Here is a 15596-nt window from a genome sequence, read left to right on the forward strand (position 1 = left end):
GTTTTGGGACCTCCCCTTTTTTCTCGTCCCCCGCTTGACTAATCACCCCAAAACTTTCAAGACAGAAGCTGACCGGAGCTCCCCATTAGTTTTGAAAATTTCGCAAAGATCCGTCAAACGGTGCTAAAGATATTGGCAAAAGGAAAAACGCTTTTTGAATAGTCCTAACTATAAACTACCTACTGGCGACCGGCAGTAGGTAATATATATATATTCTCCCAGCACCCATTATTTTCCCTCAACAGAAAGCGCTAAACTCACAATATAGATTTTAAAGGGTTAAAAAGGGTCCCTGAAATATAAAATATGGAAGGGGTTTGCATGTGTCCTGAAAGCATTTATTTGAGGATCTGAAACAAAATGCACGTTTTATTCAGTGCAGTTGAGGTGTTAAGCTCCCGTGCCAAGCAGTGAGCAGTTTGATCTCAAACCGCTATCCCTTATAGTTTTCCTGACGTGTTCGCATCCCACCGTTGTGTAGCAGAAGCATTTCGGTTATACGGTGGCGTTGTATTCACTAATCACGGGAAGTGCCTGGTACATTAATTTTATCTCCAGCCCCCCTTCGCACCCCCAGTACTAACTCTCTTTCCAAAGAACTGAGCTCAGTACATACCTGGTGGGCAAAAGCTGCCTCTGTTGACCACCCTGTGATGCAGGGCTGGGTTCACAAACCCTGAATGCATTCCACCACTAACCAGTGGCTTTGTGATTTGTAACTCACATTTGTTTGCTTTATTGGATTTAGGCTGTCCAGCTTGAGTTAATCCCTCTCGTGGAGAATAGCCTGTTCAATACAGCTCCTTGTATTATTCTAGGAGTGCTTGCTTTCTGTTAACAGGCCTTCTAATTTTGTTCTGATCTTGTCACATTTGCTGGACATTCAAAGACCGAGGTCAAATGTCAGGCTCTGTTTTACAAGGAGCTTGGTGTTTTCTTTTCTTTCTCTGACTTCAAAGTGAAAGGAGTTATGTTACAATCCTGCTGGCTACCCATGTGAGGGGAAAGGCTGTTGATTGTTATTTTTTCTAGCAACAACGAAATTGAAATGTCTGTAAATTAACTGCGCATATTTCAGAATATGTTAGAATTATGAAAGCACAAATGAAGCACATTTTTGTAATTCTAACGTGTGGAGGAAACAATTTAATATGATGAATACAATTAGTGATGCCACAACATCATTTATGAATGTATAGTTTATCAATAAAACTGTTCACATATGTTATGGTGATTTCAATCGAAAATGTGTTGTCTGTAATGGCAGTATGCTACTACACCATGCATACCCCACTCTACGCCAGCCCATTCTACAACACTACTCCACGACACACTACTCACCTCTATGCTATGCCACACCACTCTACGACACTGTATTCCACTCTACGATACTTTACTCCACTCCTTGATACTCCACTCTAAGACCCTCTACTCCATTTCACTTTACTCAACTACAACACTCTAGGGCACTCCATTCTTCGCCACTGTACTCTGACACATTAATCCATTCTACCCTACGCCACTCCACTCTACAGCTCCCCTTTCAACAACACCTTATTCCACTCTGTGCTATGCCACTCCTCGTCACTCCATTTGATGACAATCTACACCACTCTACGCTACTCTGTGTCACTCCACGACCCTCTGCTCCACTCTAGGCTACCCTACTCTACGACACTCCATACCACTCTACGCCACTCTACTCAATTCTATTCCACTATGCACTATGCCACTCCACTACACCATCAGCTCCAATCCTTGCTACGTAACAATACGCCCCTCTACTGTATGACACTCTACTCTACATCACTCCTGTATGTCACTCTCCTCCCTGTAATGCCACTCTCCTGTATGCCACAAACATTTAGCCATACTGAACTGCAGCAGTGCTGGTGTACAGCATGGCTAAAACACATTTGCAAAGCCAGTAGTACTTGCACAGGTGACCTTTTTGCCTTGCCAATGCTTGTGTGTCCTTCTTATGAAGCATAACATTATGTGTGTTCTTCCAATGCTTACTTTGTAGGCACTATTGCTTTTCTTTTTGGTTATTCTCTCCATGCATGCTTGCGTTTTTCAGCTGTTTGCCGGCCGTGTGTACTTATCTTCCTTGCTCTGCCTTACTCTGTTTCTCTTTCGCCTGTGTGTTTGTGCCCCCACATTGCTTTCTCACTTGTGTGTTTTCCGTCGATTGCTGCTCCCTCTTCCAACTCTCCTCCTCCCGTTGCTGAAGTTCCCACCCTCGCACCCCCTTGCTGCACCCTTGCGCCCCCCTTCTTTTTTTTCTTTAAAATATTTATTTTTTGCAGAGGACCAGGCTGCAAATTGTCTTCCGGTCCACATTTTTAAAAACAATTTCTGTTCAATCTAGAAACGTTAAATAAAAAAAATGGCACCCATATCATTTGGTAAAAATGTATGCATAATAGAGCCGGCGCGCCTACAAAATGACATGGTATAGCTTTTTGCCATGCTCCACAGCATCTTGCGAATGCTGTATAGCATAACTTAACCCCTTCCATGCGGCGCGGATTCCCCCGCGGTGCTGACCGTTGCTTGCGCGGGCGTGGTCATGACGGAACGGTTCCGTCATGAGCACAGCTCAACCGACGCTCATGACGGAACCGTTCCGTCATGAGCACCGAAGGGGTTAAAGGCATTGGGAAAGCCAGTAGGACGAAAGGCAAGACTTGTTGGTATTGCCAATGTTTGTTCGGTCTCACGTTGGCCAAGGCCTTCTGTTTTTCCTCAAAATCCTTTGAAGTACATATATATACATACATACCTGGACTTTTAAGCAGTTCTCTTTATCTGTTAGTCTGTTGCAGTGTCCTTCACGTTTTGTTTCCGACCCACAACATTTTACAGTATGGGATATTTGGCCATGCCACTTCAGCCATTGGTTCTGTTCTCTGTGAGTGACATTTTTCCCAAGCACCTTGTCGTCATCCACACAGATAATAGTCTTCCTCCATGCTAGGGATGATAATAGTGAATTAATTTCTCTTTCAAGTTTCTTTTTTATTTTGCGAGGGCCCGGCAGCTCCCCAGATACTCCTAGTGGACCCTCATCCACGCCGTCATGCACGTGGTGCCCATCTTTGAACAGGCTTTAAAACTATTCAAAGATGGATGACTTCTTTGAGTATTTTTCATTGTTGGCTCACTTCTTGCCTCCACTCTTAACTTGCTGCAATAAACCTGTTGTATATATTCAACCCTGGTTCTTTTTCTGCATGGCTTTTAGGTAATATCAAGAGCAGCACAACTATCTGAGCATTCACGACCATTGTTCGTACAACCCACTCTTTCATATTTTATTGGTAGACTGTCTCCAGCCCCCATGTCAGTTCTGTGCAGTTCTTGAACCTAGTAACCCCTAAAGCTGTTGTCTTTCTCTACCGCAGGCCATGGCGCTGGCTCCGGAGGACACAGAACCCTATCATATGTACTACATCACCTCCAATGAGATGAAGAGTGCCCTACACTGGTTCAGCTGTTGGTCCCACTCTCAGATGGAACGCTTTTTGCAAGACCTGGTGACTAAGGCGGTACCAGGAAAGATCTGCCTGCTTTGGGAGGGTCTTGGTCGTCTGGGCATGGATGACCAAGCGCCCAACATTTTCCAGTGGCAGCTACGGCTCTGGGACCAGTGGTTTGCCAACTGGACAGAAGATGAGCGTAACGAATTCCTGCAGATGCTGGAGGAATGTGATCCTAGCTTTGTTGCACGCTTCTATAAGGGGGTGGCAGGTACAGCTGGTAAGGACTGAACGGTTAAACTGCTATCTCCGTCAACAGAAGGGACAATTTACCAAACTCTGTGCTAGAGCACTTGACTGTTTGTACAAACCATGTGTGAAAATATTTGTGGAGTGTTCAGCAGTACGGAACCTCACTGTTTGAAGAGGCTACTCATGTAAAGATAGCCAAGGAACTCTTCAGTGATCGATGACAAAGACAAGCAATTACAATCTGTGGCACTTTGGCCGGAAGGAGCAGAGCACTGGCCATATGGTCTGTTCCATTCGCAGTTTTCCCCTCAGCATTTTTCAGGATGTATTCTTTTTTTTTTTTTAAGGTGATTTAATAAATAATCTCTGTTTGAAATTACTGTTTCATTGAGCGTTTTACTTCATACATACTGTTGTAACTTCCCCTTTAAGCATTGAGAATGTGATGACATGAATAAGAATGTACTGGAGAGAGGAGACGGTTATGTTCACGGAGCCAGCAGGAATAGATTTACAGCTGGTGGGTATTATAAATAAATCAACCTGAAAGTTACGAAGATTACGAGTCATAATACATACATTAATAAATAAGAGCCTTGGACAGAGAGGCTGCAGAATAAAAGCCTATGGAATAAGTTCATGTGTGTTGAGTATTTAGCATACAGTAGATTAGATAATGAGACTTTTAGATAGCCCACCACTTACACTTTAAAAACATGAAAATCAAAGCATTTTTTTGTGGTCGCCGGCCTTCTAAAAATATACATTTCCTCACCACTCAGACACACACACATTCTGGAAACCGCAAATGAAAATTTCCATTTTTATTTTTGCCATTTTCTGTATCACGGACAAAGTCTTTGTTGATATCATGGTACTTTACAAACTGGTGCAATCAAAAGAAAACAGCAGCTTGCCATTAACCATTTATGAGATGAACATAATGGTTTTTTTTTAGGCACTACAGGCATACAGGAAATATTCTAGTAAATGTTATGAGTAAGGACGCTATGGTGGTGATACACCTTACTAACTGAATTGTACTGCACATGCAGTGTCTTATGATTTTTTTTTTTGAAGACGTTTTTGGGCCTCCTTTCCTGTCTAGAAGGTTGGCGAGAATTCATTTCCTTTTTATTGTGGTCAATTATTGCACTAAAATGAAAGAAACATGAGAATAAAGTTAGCCAGAATATGAATTTTCATGGCCAAGCATTAATCCAAAAAGCTTTTTACTTTCAGCATCTCAACGTCTATAATATTAAGTGTGTTGTCTAGATATATCCGAAATCTTTACCATTCGGCTATGACAGGAATACACTGAGCTTCTTGGTTTTATGACTTTCCGTCTTCCGTAGGTGAGGTCTTCGGATTGGGTATTTTCTCTCCTTTCAGCTCAGACTTTACTTACCTGAGAGAGAGTGCCTGCATGGAATCTATTCAACCCACTCTGGCAAACTTAATCCTTTCAGTTCGAGGTCTTTGTCCTTTGCTCCCGCCACAGGATGGAGGATGAATGGTCAAGATTACGTGATATCCTTCTTGACCAGGAAAAAGCAGGATGAGGAACTCGAGTGGTAATGGTAAAACCCTTGTTTTTGCAGATTTAAAAGGTTCTTTAGTGATGGTTTGCACTCTAAAGTCTGAATAGCATCCAGACATACACACTCTGAACAACCTGGTGGTGTATTTCATAAGCTAAATGGAGCTGCCTTCCATTAGGATAAAAGCAAATGGAACCTCTCACTTGCCACCAAAGATTTAAAGAAACTGTTTTGATACCAAGGAGGGAAAGGTCTATTCCTTTAAGTCTAGTGACCAAATTTAGAGGCTTGTACAGAGATTATAGACCTTTGAAGTCATACTGGTTTGTTTTGTAACCATTCATTTGTAGGCACTTGGCACTGCACACTGACTTCCTAGTTGTATTTCAGAAGATGAAGTGCATTGTGACCACTTTTTTCCTAGTCTTTTTGCTTGTCTCCTCTGTGCAGGCTTGGCGCCAAAGGCAATTTTACAATTATCTATGCACTTCAATTAGCTGCTGTACATGTAGTTTTTAATGGGTCTCGAATCTAAATACAAACAGAAAGTGGGATGTCTGTCTTCTTGTCCGTGTTTGTGTGGCTGGAACAATATCTGCTCTTAATCTAAGAAACAAAAGGGCCAATGACCTTGCAGACTGCACACAAATGACCATTGCATCAGGCACCCAGGATCAGTCTGTGTAGATCAAGGAACTCCTGTGATAACATCAGGAGAACGCTAGGCATCCTGTATCTGTGCTGCTATCCTGTGCTTGCGATACATGATGAAACCTGTAATCAGGAGGAAGGTGAAAGCCTATCCCAAGCTTATTAGGATACAGGTGAGGTGACTCGGGTTGCCCGATGTGAGTGTAGGGGAGCAAGAGAGTAGCATCAACAAGTCTGGAAAAGAGAGAAATGAAAGGTTAGTAAATCAAACCCTGACATACAATTAAATCTTGTAACAAGTGGCAGAATTTCAGTGGGACAAATGGGTTACTTATCTGTATCTATGATCTTTGAGCATTTCTGTCTTGACAAGATTGCTATACATAATATGTAACAAACGTTGTATTCAATGTTTTAATAACATTTTAAATCTGTAGAGGACATTCCTGGCAGCTACCTCTTTGGTAAAGTCTCGCACTTCATGGTTCTAACCTAAACCTTAGTGTACTCATCCTTCCCCCCCCCTCCCCCCCCCCAACAAAGAGATGCCCTGGATAAACTTGTGTGAAGGTCATACACATTGTAAACCTTCTCACCCACCAAAATGTTTCTCTTTACAGGGGCCTCAATGGAATCACCGTCCAAAAACACTAGACTTCATCCACCTTGAAGATTTAGTACATTGAGATGCATCACAGGATGACAGTACACGACCTTCAAGGTATAATCTTCCTAAATCAGTACTTCAGTGCAACAAAAACATACATCCTTTTAACACCTGAAGGAAGTAACCCGATTAGGGCCACCCGGGTCACTCATGACCACCTCTCAGCCTTCCATACAAATGAAGAGTCAGTCAGACAGTAGAGAATACAAACCAAAGTGATTTCTTAGTCATACACTCTAGCCGAGTCCAGTCTGGCCAGCCTCCTTGCATTGCTGCAGAGGGGACTGACTTCTGACATGGTAAGTACATTTCCAGCACCCCTAAAGACACGCCCAGACTGGATTTTTCCAGTTGGGAGCTAATGAACAAAGGAGGTACAGAAAGATGAGTTACAATCCTGGAACCGGGCACACTTTATCTTGTATTCAAGGTTAATCTGCCTGCCCTCACCGCTCTGAGCAGTGGGAGCAAGCCTATCTAGTCAGAAGTCAGACAGGTATGCACCAATAAAACATTCTTTTCATTAGCACAGCAAACTCGGCCTTGGAGAAATACACAAGGACACACTGGCAGCTGCTTTTCAGTGAGGCAGACACAAAGTGAGACAGAAGTTAGTTTCGATCACGGCTCAAAATGGCAGCTAAATACAAAATGGTGCAGCGAATGCTAACTTAAATCATACAGTGCATGGGAAATTCGGGAAAAGCTACTTTATAATCCAACACACCCATTCTCACCCCACAACCTTATTTATCCTCTCTTTCACCAGCTGACTTCATATATTGACATGGGTTGTTTGACTTATGGCAAGAACTGCTCTTCACCGTACCAGTCAAAAATAGCTGTCCTTTCAAACTACGTCAAGCTTCCTGTCCTCTTGCTTTCAGATATGTAGATCTACCTATATTGAATATCAGTCTGTGTCCATACCTGTTCCTCGGCCAACCCCAGCCATGCTATTCCTTTTTCCTCCGACTTCTCTGCAATAATTTTCTACTCTGCTCAAGTGCCTATGGCACTTCAGCTGCCCAATATGTGCATTAGGAAGTTGCCAGTATATTTTCTGGCATGCCCCACTGCCTGCCTTCAGGTGCCAGCACAAGTTTGAGATACACTGAAGCGAGAGTGGCAAATTTGTATTTGTTTTAATTGCAATGTGTTGGACCTGCGATGGGCAAGCCCAGCACAAAGGGGGGTAGCTTGGCTCGAGTGACAAGGCGGTAGAAGGTTGTTGTGTTAAGCCGGCTATGACCAAATAATAACTCCCTGCACACCACATAAAAAGAAGGACACCACACCACTGTTATAGAAAAATAAGTTTTGTTTATGTAAAAGTTCTCTGGATTGGAAGAAGTTCAATTAGTTAATCACATTCACCTTTCTTACATGGGTTTGATTAGCTGTGTACTGGTTGCATAGGAATAAATGGTTGGACTCTAATAAATGAATATACTGGATAAATATCAGGATTCAATACATTTGGAATAAATATCAGCAATGACTGGAATAAATATCAGCAAAACATCACAGTTGCATAGCAAGTTAGATACCGATCGTTTCACATAAATATCTCAGGGTCATACTAGTATCGCTGCCACCAATTAATCACTTTCAGGGTAAACACATTTAGATTGCCATTTAATGCGGAATGCGCGCTCTTACAGTTTTTGAAGTGTTCACGGGTTCGGGCTCCCTGGGCACAAGATACTCGTGATAAACCTTTAGTTGCACTTAAAGCATATTGCGCGTGTATCTGGAAGATAAAGACATACAATGACTACGGCAATTACACTCCGCAGCCAGCCGGTTTAATACTACTGCGGCCGGAGGAGTCTGTGCGCTTCTGTCAACGCAGGCGGGGTCTCCGAAGGCGGCTTCAGTTCACGAGTCCTCAGACCGTCGAACGGGCTGCCGGAGGGGTCAAACTACCTGCGCGCACAGTTCAAAATTGGAGCCGCACCTCAGTCCCGGAACAATGCGGCAACTTCAGGGGAAGAGACGGTCCCACCTCACTTTAGCTGCGCCTGTAAGCGCTCCAGTCAGTATGGCCCTTCTCCCAAGGGCGAAGGGGGGTTCCAGGGGCTCCGCGATCCTCCCTCCGATCTCACTCACGGGGGGGCTCCCGCCCACAACAACAGTCACCAAGTCACTCGGGCAGGGCAGAGACGGTACTCTCGCCCAAATGAAGGCCAGCCTTTCCCCGCCCCAGCGCAGCACCTCACCTTCTGTCCACGATCAGCGCTTCGACGGCGGTGGGTTCGGAGACGTCCAAACGCCCGCCAGGAGGCACTTAAGTTGAAGGGGCCCTGTCAAGGGTCGCAGTCGCGATCTCACCACTGGGGGAGGCGGGGAGGCTCTAACTATGGCCAAAGTCTCTGAGGGGCAATTGGAGACTCGCTGGCCAGGCGCTGAAGGCGAGAGGTCACTGCTCGCGCTTCTGACTGGAACGCCAGTCAGGGTCCACGCCAACAACCTCGGCTGTACTTCTGCCTGCGCTATCAGCTGCCTCAGGGGGGGGGAACAGGGCAGGTGTCAATCTGGTGTCAAGTCCTCTTCTATGTTTCTTCTCTTCTCCACTTTTTCTCATCATGGCCGCCAGGGACTGGGCCTTTTATAGCCAGTGCCCTGGGGTGCCAGCACGAGCCAGAAGGTTCTAGAACCTTCCCTGGCTGTGTCAATGACATGGCCCTTCCAAGGTGTCTTTTTGGTCATTAGGAGCCACCATACTGGGCTTCCTAAGGCAGCCATTTTGTGTACTTGTAACTTCTGAGGGGATTCCTGTCAGGTTTGCAGGTTACACAGAGTGCGCCAAAACCTCCAAAGGGTCAGAGGTCAGAAGTACTCCAATGGGTGTCACTCTCATAGGGGACAATGGTGTCCACCATTTTAGGGTTGACAACCTCAGTGTGTAATGCCACCGGTTCCGTCAGGCGCCTTCTACATAGGTGCCAGGAACTTGGTGAGCAACTGAGCGTCAAGGAGCATCTAGCCCCATGGGACAACACACAAAAAGGTCCTGGTAGACAAAAAGCGACAAATTTTAGGAGGCACGGGGGAACAAAATAAATCATGATGTGAGGGGACTCTCAGAAGCAGACAGGTCTAACACGCGTCCCCCCCCAGCTGAAAGTGGGGAGAACTACCCAACCCCTTGGGAGTCCTCAACACTAAGGCGGAAATACCTGGAGAGACCATCTGCATTGGCGTGGTCAGCTCCGGGCCGATGTTCCACCCGAAAGTCCATTCCCTGTAGGGAGATAGACCACCTCAACAGTTTTGGGTTTTCCCCCTTCATCTGCATGAGCCAACAAAGGGGTCGGTGGTCTGTCTGAACCAGGAAGTGCGAACCAAACAGGTATGGTCGCAGCTTCTTCAGTGCCCAGACCACCGCAAAGGCTTCCCGCTCAATGGTACTCCATCTCTGTTCCCGGGGAAGTAGTCTCCGTGACAGGAAGATCACGGGCTGATCCAGACCCTCTTCATTGAGTTGCGATAGCACCACCCCAATGCCAATGTCGGATGCATCTGTCTAGACAATGAACTCCTTCGAGAAGTCTGGAGCCTTCAAAACTGGAGCGTTGCACAATGCCTGTTTCAGAGTGTCGAAGGCTCGTTGGCAAGCCTCGGTCCAGATGACTCTCCTGGGTTGCTTCTTGGCCGTGAGTTCAGTAAGGGGAGCCACGATAGTGCCATACTCCTTCACGAACCGTCTGTAGTAACCTGTGAGGCCCAGGAAGGCTCGGACCTCAGTCTGGGTCTTGGGGGGTTCCCAGGCCACGATTGCCTCAATCTTTGCCTGAAGGGGTTGCGCCGTTCCCCGGCCCACCAAGTGACCTAAGTACACCACCGACCCCTGCCCAATCTGACACTTGCTGGCCTTGATCGTCAGACCAGCTTGTTCCAGGGCCTGGAGAACGTCTTGCAGGTGCTGCAAGTGATCCTCCCAACTGCTACTGAAGACAGCAATGTCGTCAAGGTAAGCAGCAGAGAAGGATTCCTTCCCAGTGAGGATCATGTTCACCAGCCGCTGGAAGGTTGCAGGAGCGTTCTTGAGCCCAAAGGGCATCACACAAAACTGGTAGTGTCCATCAGGTGTGGAGAAGGCTGACCTTTCCCTCGCTCCACCAGTCATAGGAATCTGCCAGTACCCTGCTGTGAGGTCAATGGTACTCAGATATTGGGCAGCTCCCAACCGGTCAATTAGTTCCTCCACCCGAGGGATCGGATGAGCATCGGTCTTCGTGACCGAATTAAGTCCTCGATAGTCCACGCAGAATCGCAATTCTGGCGTGGTGCCAGGTGGTGCAGCTTTAGGAACTAAAACCACCAGGCTAGACCAAGGGCTATTTGAAGGTTCAATAACTCCAAGCTCCAGCATCTTAGCTACTTCACTTCGGATGCTGGCCTTCACCTTGTCCGACAGCCGGTAAGACTTAGACTTCACAGGTGGGCTGTCGCCGGTGTCCACGTCATGAACACACAGATGGGTCTTACCCGGGACAAGGGAGAACAGAGGAGAGAATGACCCCAGAACCTGGCGGCATTCCTCCTGCTGCTCCGGAGTTAGGGATGGTGAGAGTTTCACTCCCTCCAATGACCCATCCTTTTCTTGAGACGCCAACAGGTCGGGGAGAGGCTCAGTGTCCTCTTCCTCCGATCCATCAGTCACCAGGATCAACATGACTTCGGGCCTCTCATAGTGGGGCTTGAGGCGATTGGCTTGCAGCACCCGACGTGGATGCCGTGGGGTCTTGACGTCCACCAGGTAGGTAGACTTGCCCATCTTTTCCAATACCTCATATGGGCCTGTCCAACGGTCCTGAAGAGCGCTTAGCTCTCCCGGTTCCATCACCCACACCTTCTGTCCAGGCTCCAGCTCCACTGGGTGAGCGTTGTGGTCATACCACGCTTTCATCACTGCCTGGCTGGCTTCCAAGTTGTCAGAAGCTTGCTTCCACAACTTAGCCATTTGGCTCCGGAAGGCCAGCATATAGCTCACCACGTCCTGGGGATCTTTCCGGGGAGACTTTTCCCATGAGTCCCTCACCAGGCTGAGAGGTCCACGTACAGGGTGCCCATACAGAAGCTCAAAGGGGCTAAAGCCCACTCCCTTCTGTGGCACTTCCCTGTAGGAAAAAAGTAAGCAGGGTAGGAGGCTGTCCCATTTCCTCCGCAGGCTTTCGGGTAGACTTCTGATCATACCCTTCAACGTCTTGTTGAACCTTTCCACAAGGCCATTGGCCTGTGGGTGATAAGGAGTGGTGAACCGGTAGGTCACTCCACACTCCTTCCACATTGCCCGCATGTATGCTGACATGAAGTTGGTCCCCCTATCAGACACAACTTCCTTGGGGAAACCCACTCGGGTAAAGATCCCCATCAGGGCCTTTGCCACCACCGGTGCAGTGATGGTTCTCAGAGGAATTGCCTCTGGATACCTTGTGGCATGATCCACCAGTACCAGGATAAACCTGTGACCGGATGTTGTCGGTGGATCTAAGGGCCCAGCAATGTCGATGCCCACCCTTTCAAAGGGGGTGCCAACGACGGGAAGTGGTTCCAGGGGAGCCTTCAGCTTCGTCCCTGTTTTCCCACTGGCTTGGCATGACACACACGACCGACAATATGCGTCGGACGCCACCCTCATTCGAGGCCAATAGAAGTGGGGGACAAGCCTGGCAAAGGTCTTGTCCTGACCCAAGTGTCCTGCCAAGGGAATCTCATGAGCCAACTCTAACAGGAAGGCACGGTAACACTGTGGGACTACCAGGGCCCGTGACAATCCGTGCACTGGCGCCCTGGGTTCACTGTAGAGGAGGCCATCCTCCCAGTAAATACAATAGTTCCCAGACTCGTTACCCGCTGCTTGGGCTTCAGCCTGTTGCCTCAGACCCTTGAGGGTGGGACATTCCCTTTGTCCCCTGCTCAGTTCCTCCCTGGACGGACCTCCCTCCACTCGCCAATCAGCGGGGATAGGTAAGTTCTCTAACAGAACCATGTCCTCCTCCGTGGACTCCGGGTCCACCTCCGTAGGTGGCCTATCCGTCTCACGGGGCACGGACGTCGAGGCAGGCTCCTCCTGTCCTCGGCATGCTCCCTCATCAGCAGCTACGGGGTGGGCCATTGTTCCAGACTCCGACCCCTGCGACTTCTCCTCCCGAGCAGTTGCCGACCTGGTACTCACACAGGCCCAATCAGGTGTACCCAGCATCTCCGAATGGGTCCGGTATTCCACCTCCTTCCAAGCATTGTGCTCCATATCATTGCCCAGCAAACAATCGACTGGCACGGCGGGGCTTACGGCGACTCGAAGTGGACCTGCAACCCCTCCCCACTCAAAGGGAACCTCGGCCACAGGATAGTGGCCCATTCTGCCGTCAGCCAGTGCGGCTGGATGAATTACGCCCGGAACCACCTGCTCCGAGGACACCAGTTGACTCCTTACCATAGTCATACTGGCTCCTGTATCTCTCAGAGCTTCCCCTCTATGGCCATTGATGGTGACCCACTGCCCATACTTGGTAGTATTCGAGGGCACCTGGATCTTTGGAACCATCTCCCGATCACCCAGGGACACTAAGGTGACTCCCGCCCACTCCCTTCCCTCACTTAAGGGCATCTCCTCCCCGAGCGCTACACTAGCGACTCCCGGGGCCTTTCCTCCAGTGGGAGGGGGTGGTCTCTTTGGGCATTTCGGGTCTCCTTTGTAATGTCCAATACCACCGCACTCAAAGCAATGGACAACCCTTGGCTGCTGACTCTGGCCAGGGTTAGGGTTCTTCTGCGGGTTAGCCTTAGAGTTGGAAAAGGTGTTTTTCCCCTTAAAGTTATTTTGGGGGCCTTTGGAGAACTCCTGTTTCTTGTTATCTCCCCCCTCTTTTCTTAGGGGAGCGCCCTGTCCGGACTTCTGAGAATCTCCTCCAGTCCCCTTCGTGGACACTCGGGTACTTGCCCAAATGTCCGCCTCCTCAGCAAGCTTACGGGGGCAAGTAAGTTTGCGGTCTACCAGGTGTTGCCTCAGCTCGGGAAGGCATTTCTCGAGTAGATGCTCCTTGAGGATTAAGTCATACAACCCTTGATAGTCCTCCACCTCACTACCTTGGACCCACCCTTCCAGGGCTTTCTTGGCAAAATCCAGGAAGTCAACCCAATTTTGTGAGCTCAGCTTGTGGCTACCCCTAAACCTTTGCCGGTATTTCTCCGGGGTCAACCCAAACTTCCTAATGAGCGCCACCTTCATGGCGGGGTAGTCTACCTGTTCCTCCCGGTCTAGGGCCAATAGGGCATCCCTTCCTGTCGGAGGCATGTGCCGGTATAATCCACCACCCCAGTGCTTCTCATGGATCCCATGGGCTCTTAAGGAGACCTCATAGGCTGCCAGCCACTTGGCTATGTCGTCCCCAGCAGAATAACTGGCGACTACGTCCTTTGGTAAATGGGGCCTGGGCTCCCTGGCAATTTCCTTGGACTCGACACCCCCCGGAGTATTGTTAATGGTCTTGAGGTCGAGTTCTCGTAACTTGAACTCATGTTCCATCCTCCTCCCTTCCATCTCCAGCTTGGCCAACTCCCACCTTAACTGTCTTTCCTCTCTCCTGTCGGCTAACTCGGTTTCTGATAACCCTCTTGATGACACACTACTGCCCTCCCGTGAGGCTACCTTGGGGCTGATAGACATCGCACCCACCCCCAGGGGACATTCTGTAATCATCTCCCTGACAGTTTCCCTGTCTGATTCCTCCTCCTCTACCGTTCCCTCCGTGTGTGCTTCCACCCAGGCTCGCAGACTAGTACGGAGCTCCTCTCTCTTGGCTCCTCGCCTAACGAACACTCCCCTTTCCTGACAGAACTCCCTGAGCTGTGCCACAGTATAGGTCTCCAGCTCTGACATTTTGAATTCCATTTTTGTCAGTTGAAAGGGTGGACCACCACCCCGAAGTAGGTTATGAAGATAGGAACTTCCTCTGAGGATCACCTCCACCCACCTCCAGGAAAGAATTTAAAAAAACAAAATCACAGAATTAGAAGGCCGCTGGGAGAATACTCCGGGTGTGTACCTGTGATGCACACTGAATTATTATGAGGTTCACAACAGCACGGCTCGTAATCCCAACCGCTGCCACCAATTTTATGTTGGACCTGCGATGGGCAAGCCCAGCACAAAAGGGGGTAGCTTGGCTCGAGTGACAAGGCGGTAGAAGGCTGTTGTGTTAAGCCGGCTATGACCAAATAATAACTCCCTGCACACCACATAAAAAGAAGGACACCACACCACTGTTATAGAAAAATACGTTTCGTTTATGTAAAAGTTCTCTGGATTGGAAGAAGTTCAATTAGTTAATCACATTCACCTTTCTTACATGGGTTTGATTAGCTGTGTACTGGTTGCATAGGAATAAATGGTTGGACTCTAATAAATAAATATACTGGATAAATATCAGGATTCAATACATTTGGAATAAATATCAGCAATGACTGGAATAAATATCAGCAAAACATCACAGTTGCATAGCCAGTTAGATACCGATCGTTTCACATAAATATCTCAGGGTCATACTGGTATCGCTGCCACCAATTAATCCCTTTCAGGGTAAACACATTTAGATTGCCATTTAATGCGGAATGCGCGCTCTTACAGTTTTTGAAGTGTTCACAGGTTCGGGCTCTCTGGGCACAAGATACTCGTGATAATCCTTTAGTTGCACTTAAAGCATATTGCGCGTGTATCTGGAAGATAAAGACATACAATGACTACGGTAATTACACTCCGCGGCCAGCCGGTTTAATACTACTGCGGCCGGAGGAGTCTGTGCGCTTCTGTAAACGCAGGCGGGGTCTCCGAAGGCGGCTTCAGTTCACGAGTCCTCAGACCGTCGAACGGGCTGCCGGAGGGGTCAAACTACCTGCGCGCACAGTTCAAAATTGGAGCCGCACCTCAGTCCCGGAACAACGCGGCAACTTCAGGGGAAGAGACGGTCCCACCTCACTTTAGCTGCGCCA

General features: G+C 48.1%; 1 protein-coding gene and 1 pseudogene across 2 annotated transcripts in view; one reads left to right on the forward strand and one right to left on the reverse strand.

The window, feature by feature from the left end:
• LOC146871337 (uncharacterized protein C14orf119 homolog) overlaps nucleotides 1-4110 on the forward strand; it is a 125734-nt gene extending 121624 nt beyond the window's left edge. For both annotated transcript variants that reach the window (XM_085599748.1, XM_085599747.1), the window contains exon 2: nucleotides 3408-4110. In XM_085599748.1, coding sequence (XP_085455874.1) covers nucleotides 3408-3773 — 366 coding nt within the window. In that variant the 3' untranslated portion in view covers nucleotides 3774-4110. The remainder of the gene's footprint in view (nucleotides 1-3407) is intronic.
• Nucleotides 4111-5966: 1856 nt separating this feature from the next.
• LOC146871338 (ciliated left-right organizer metallopeptidase-like) overlaps nucleotides 5967-15596 on the reverse strand; it is a 149025-nt pseudogene continuing 139395 nt past the window's right edge.

The sequence above is a fragment of the Triturus cristatus genome, chromosome 1_1, assembly GCF_964204655.1.
Source record: "Triturus cristatus chromosome 1_1, aTriCri1.1, whole genome shotgun sequence".
In the NCBI taxonomy this organism is placed as follows: domain Eukaryota; kingdom Metazoa; phylum Chordata; class Amphibia; order Caudata; family Salamandridae; genus Triturus; species Triturus cristatus.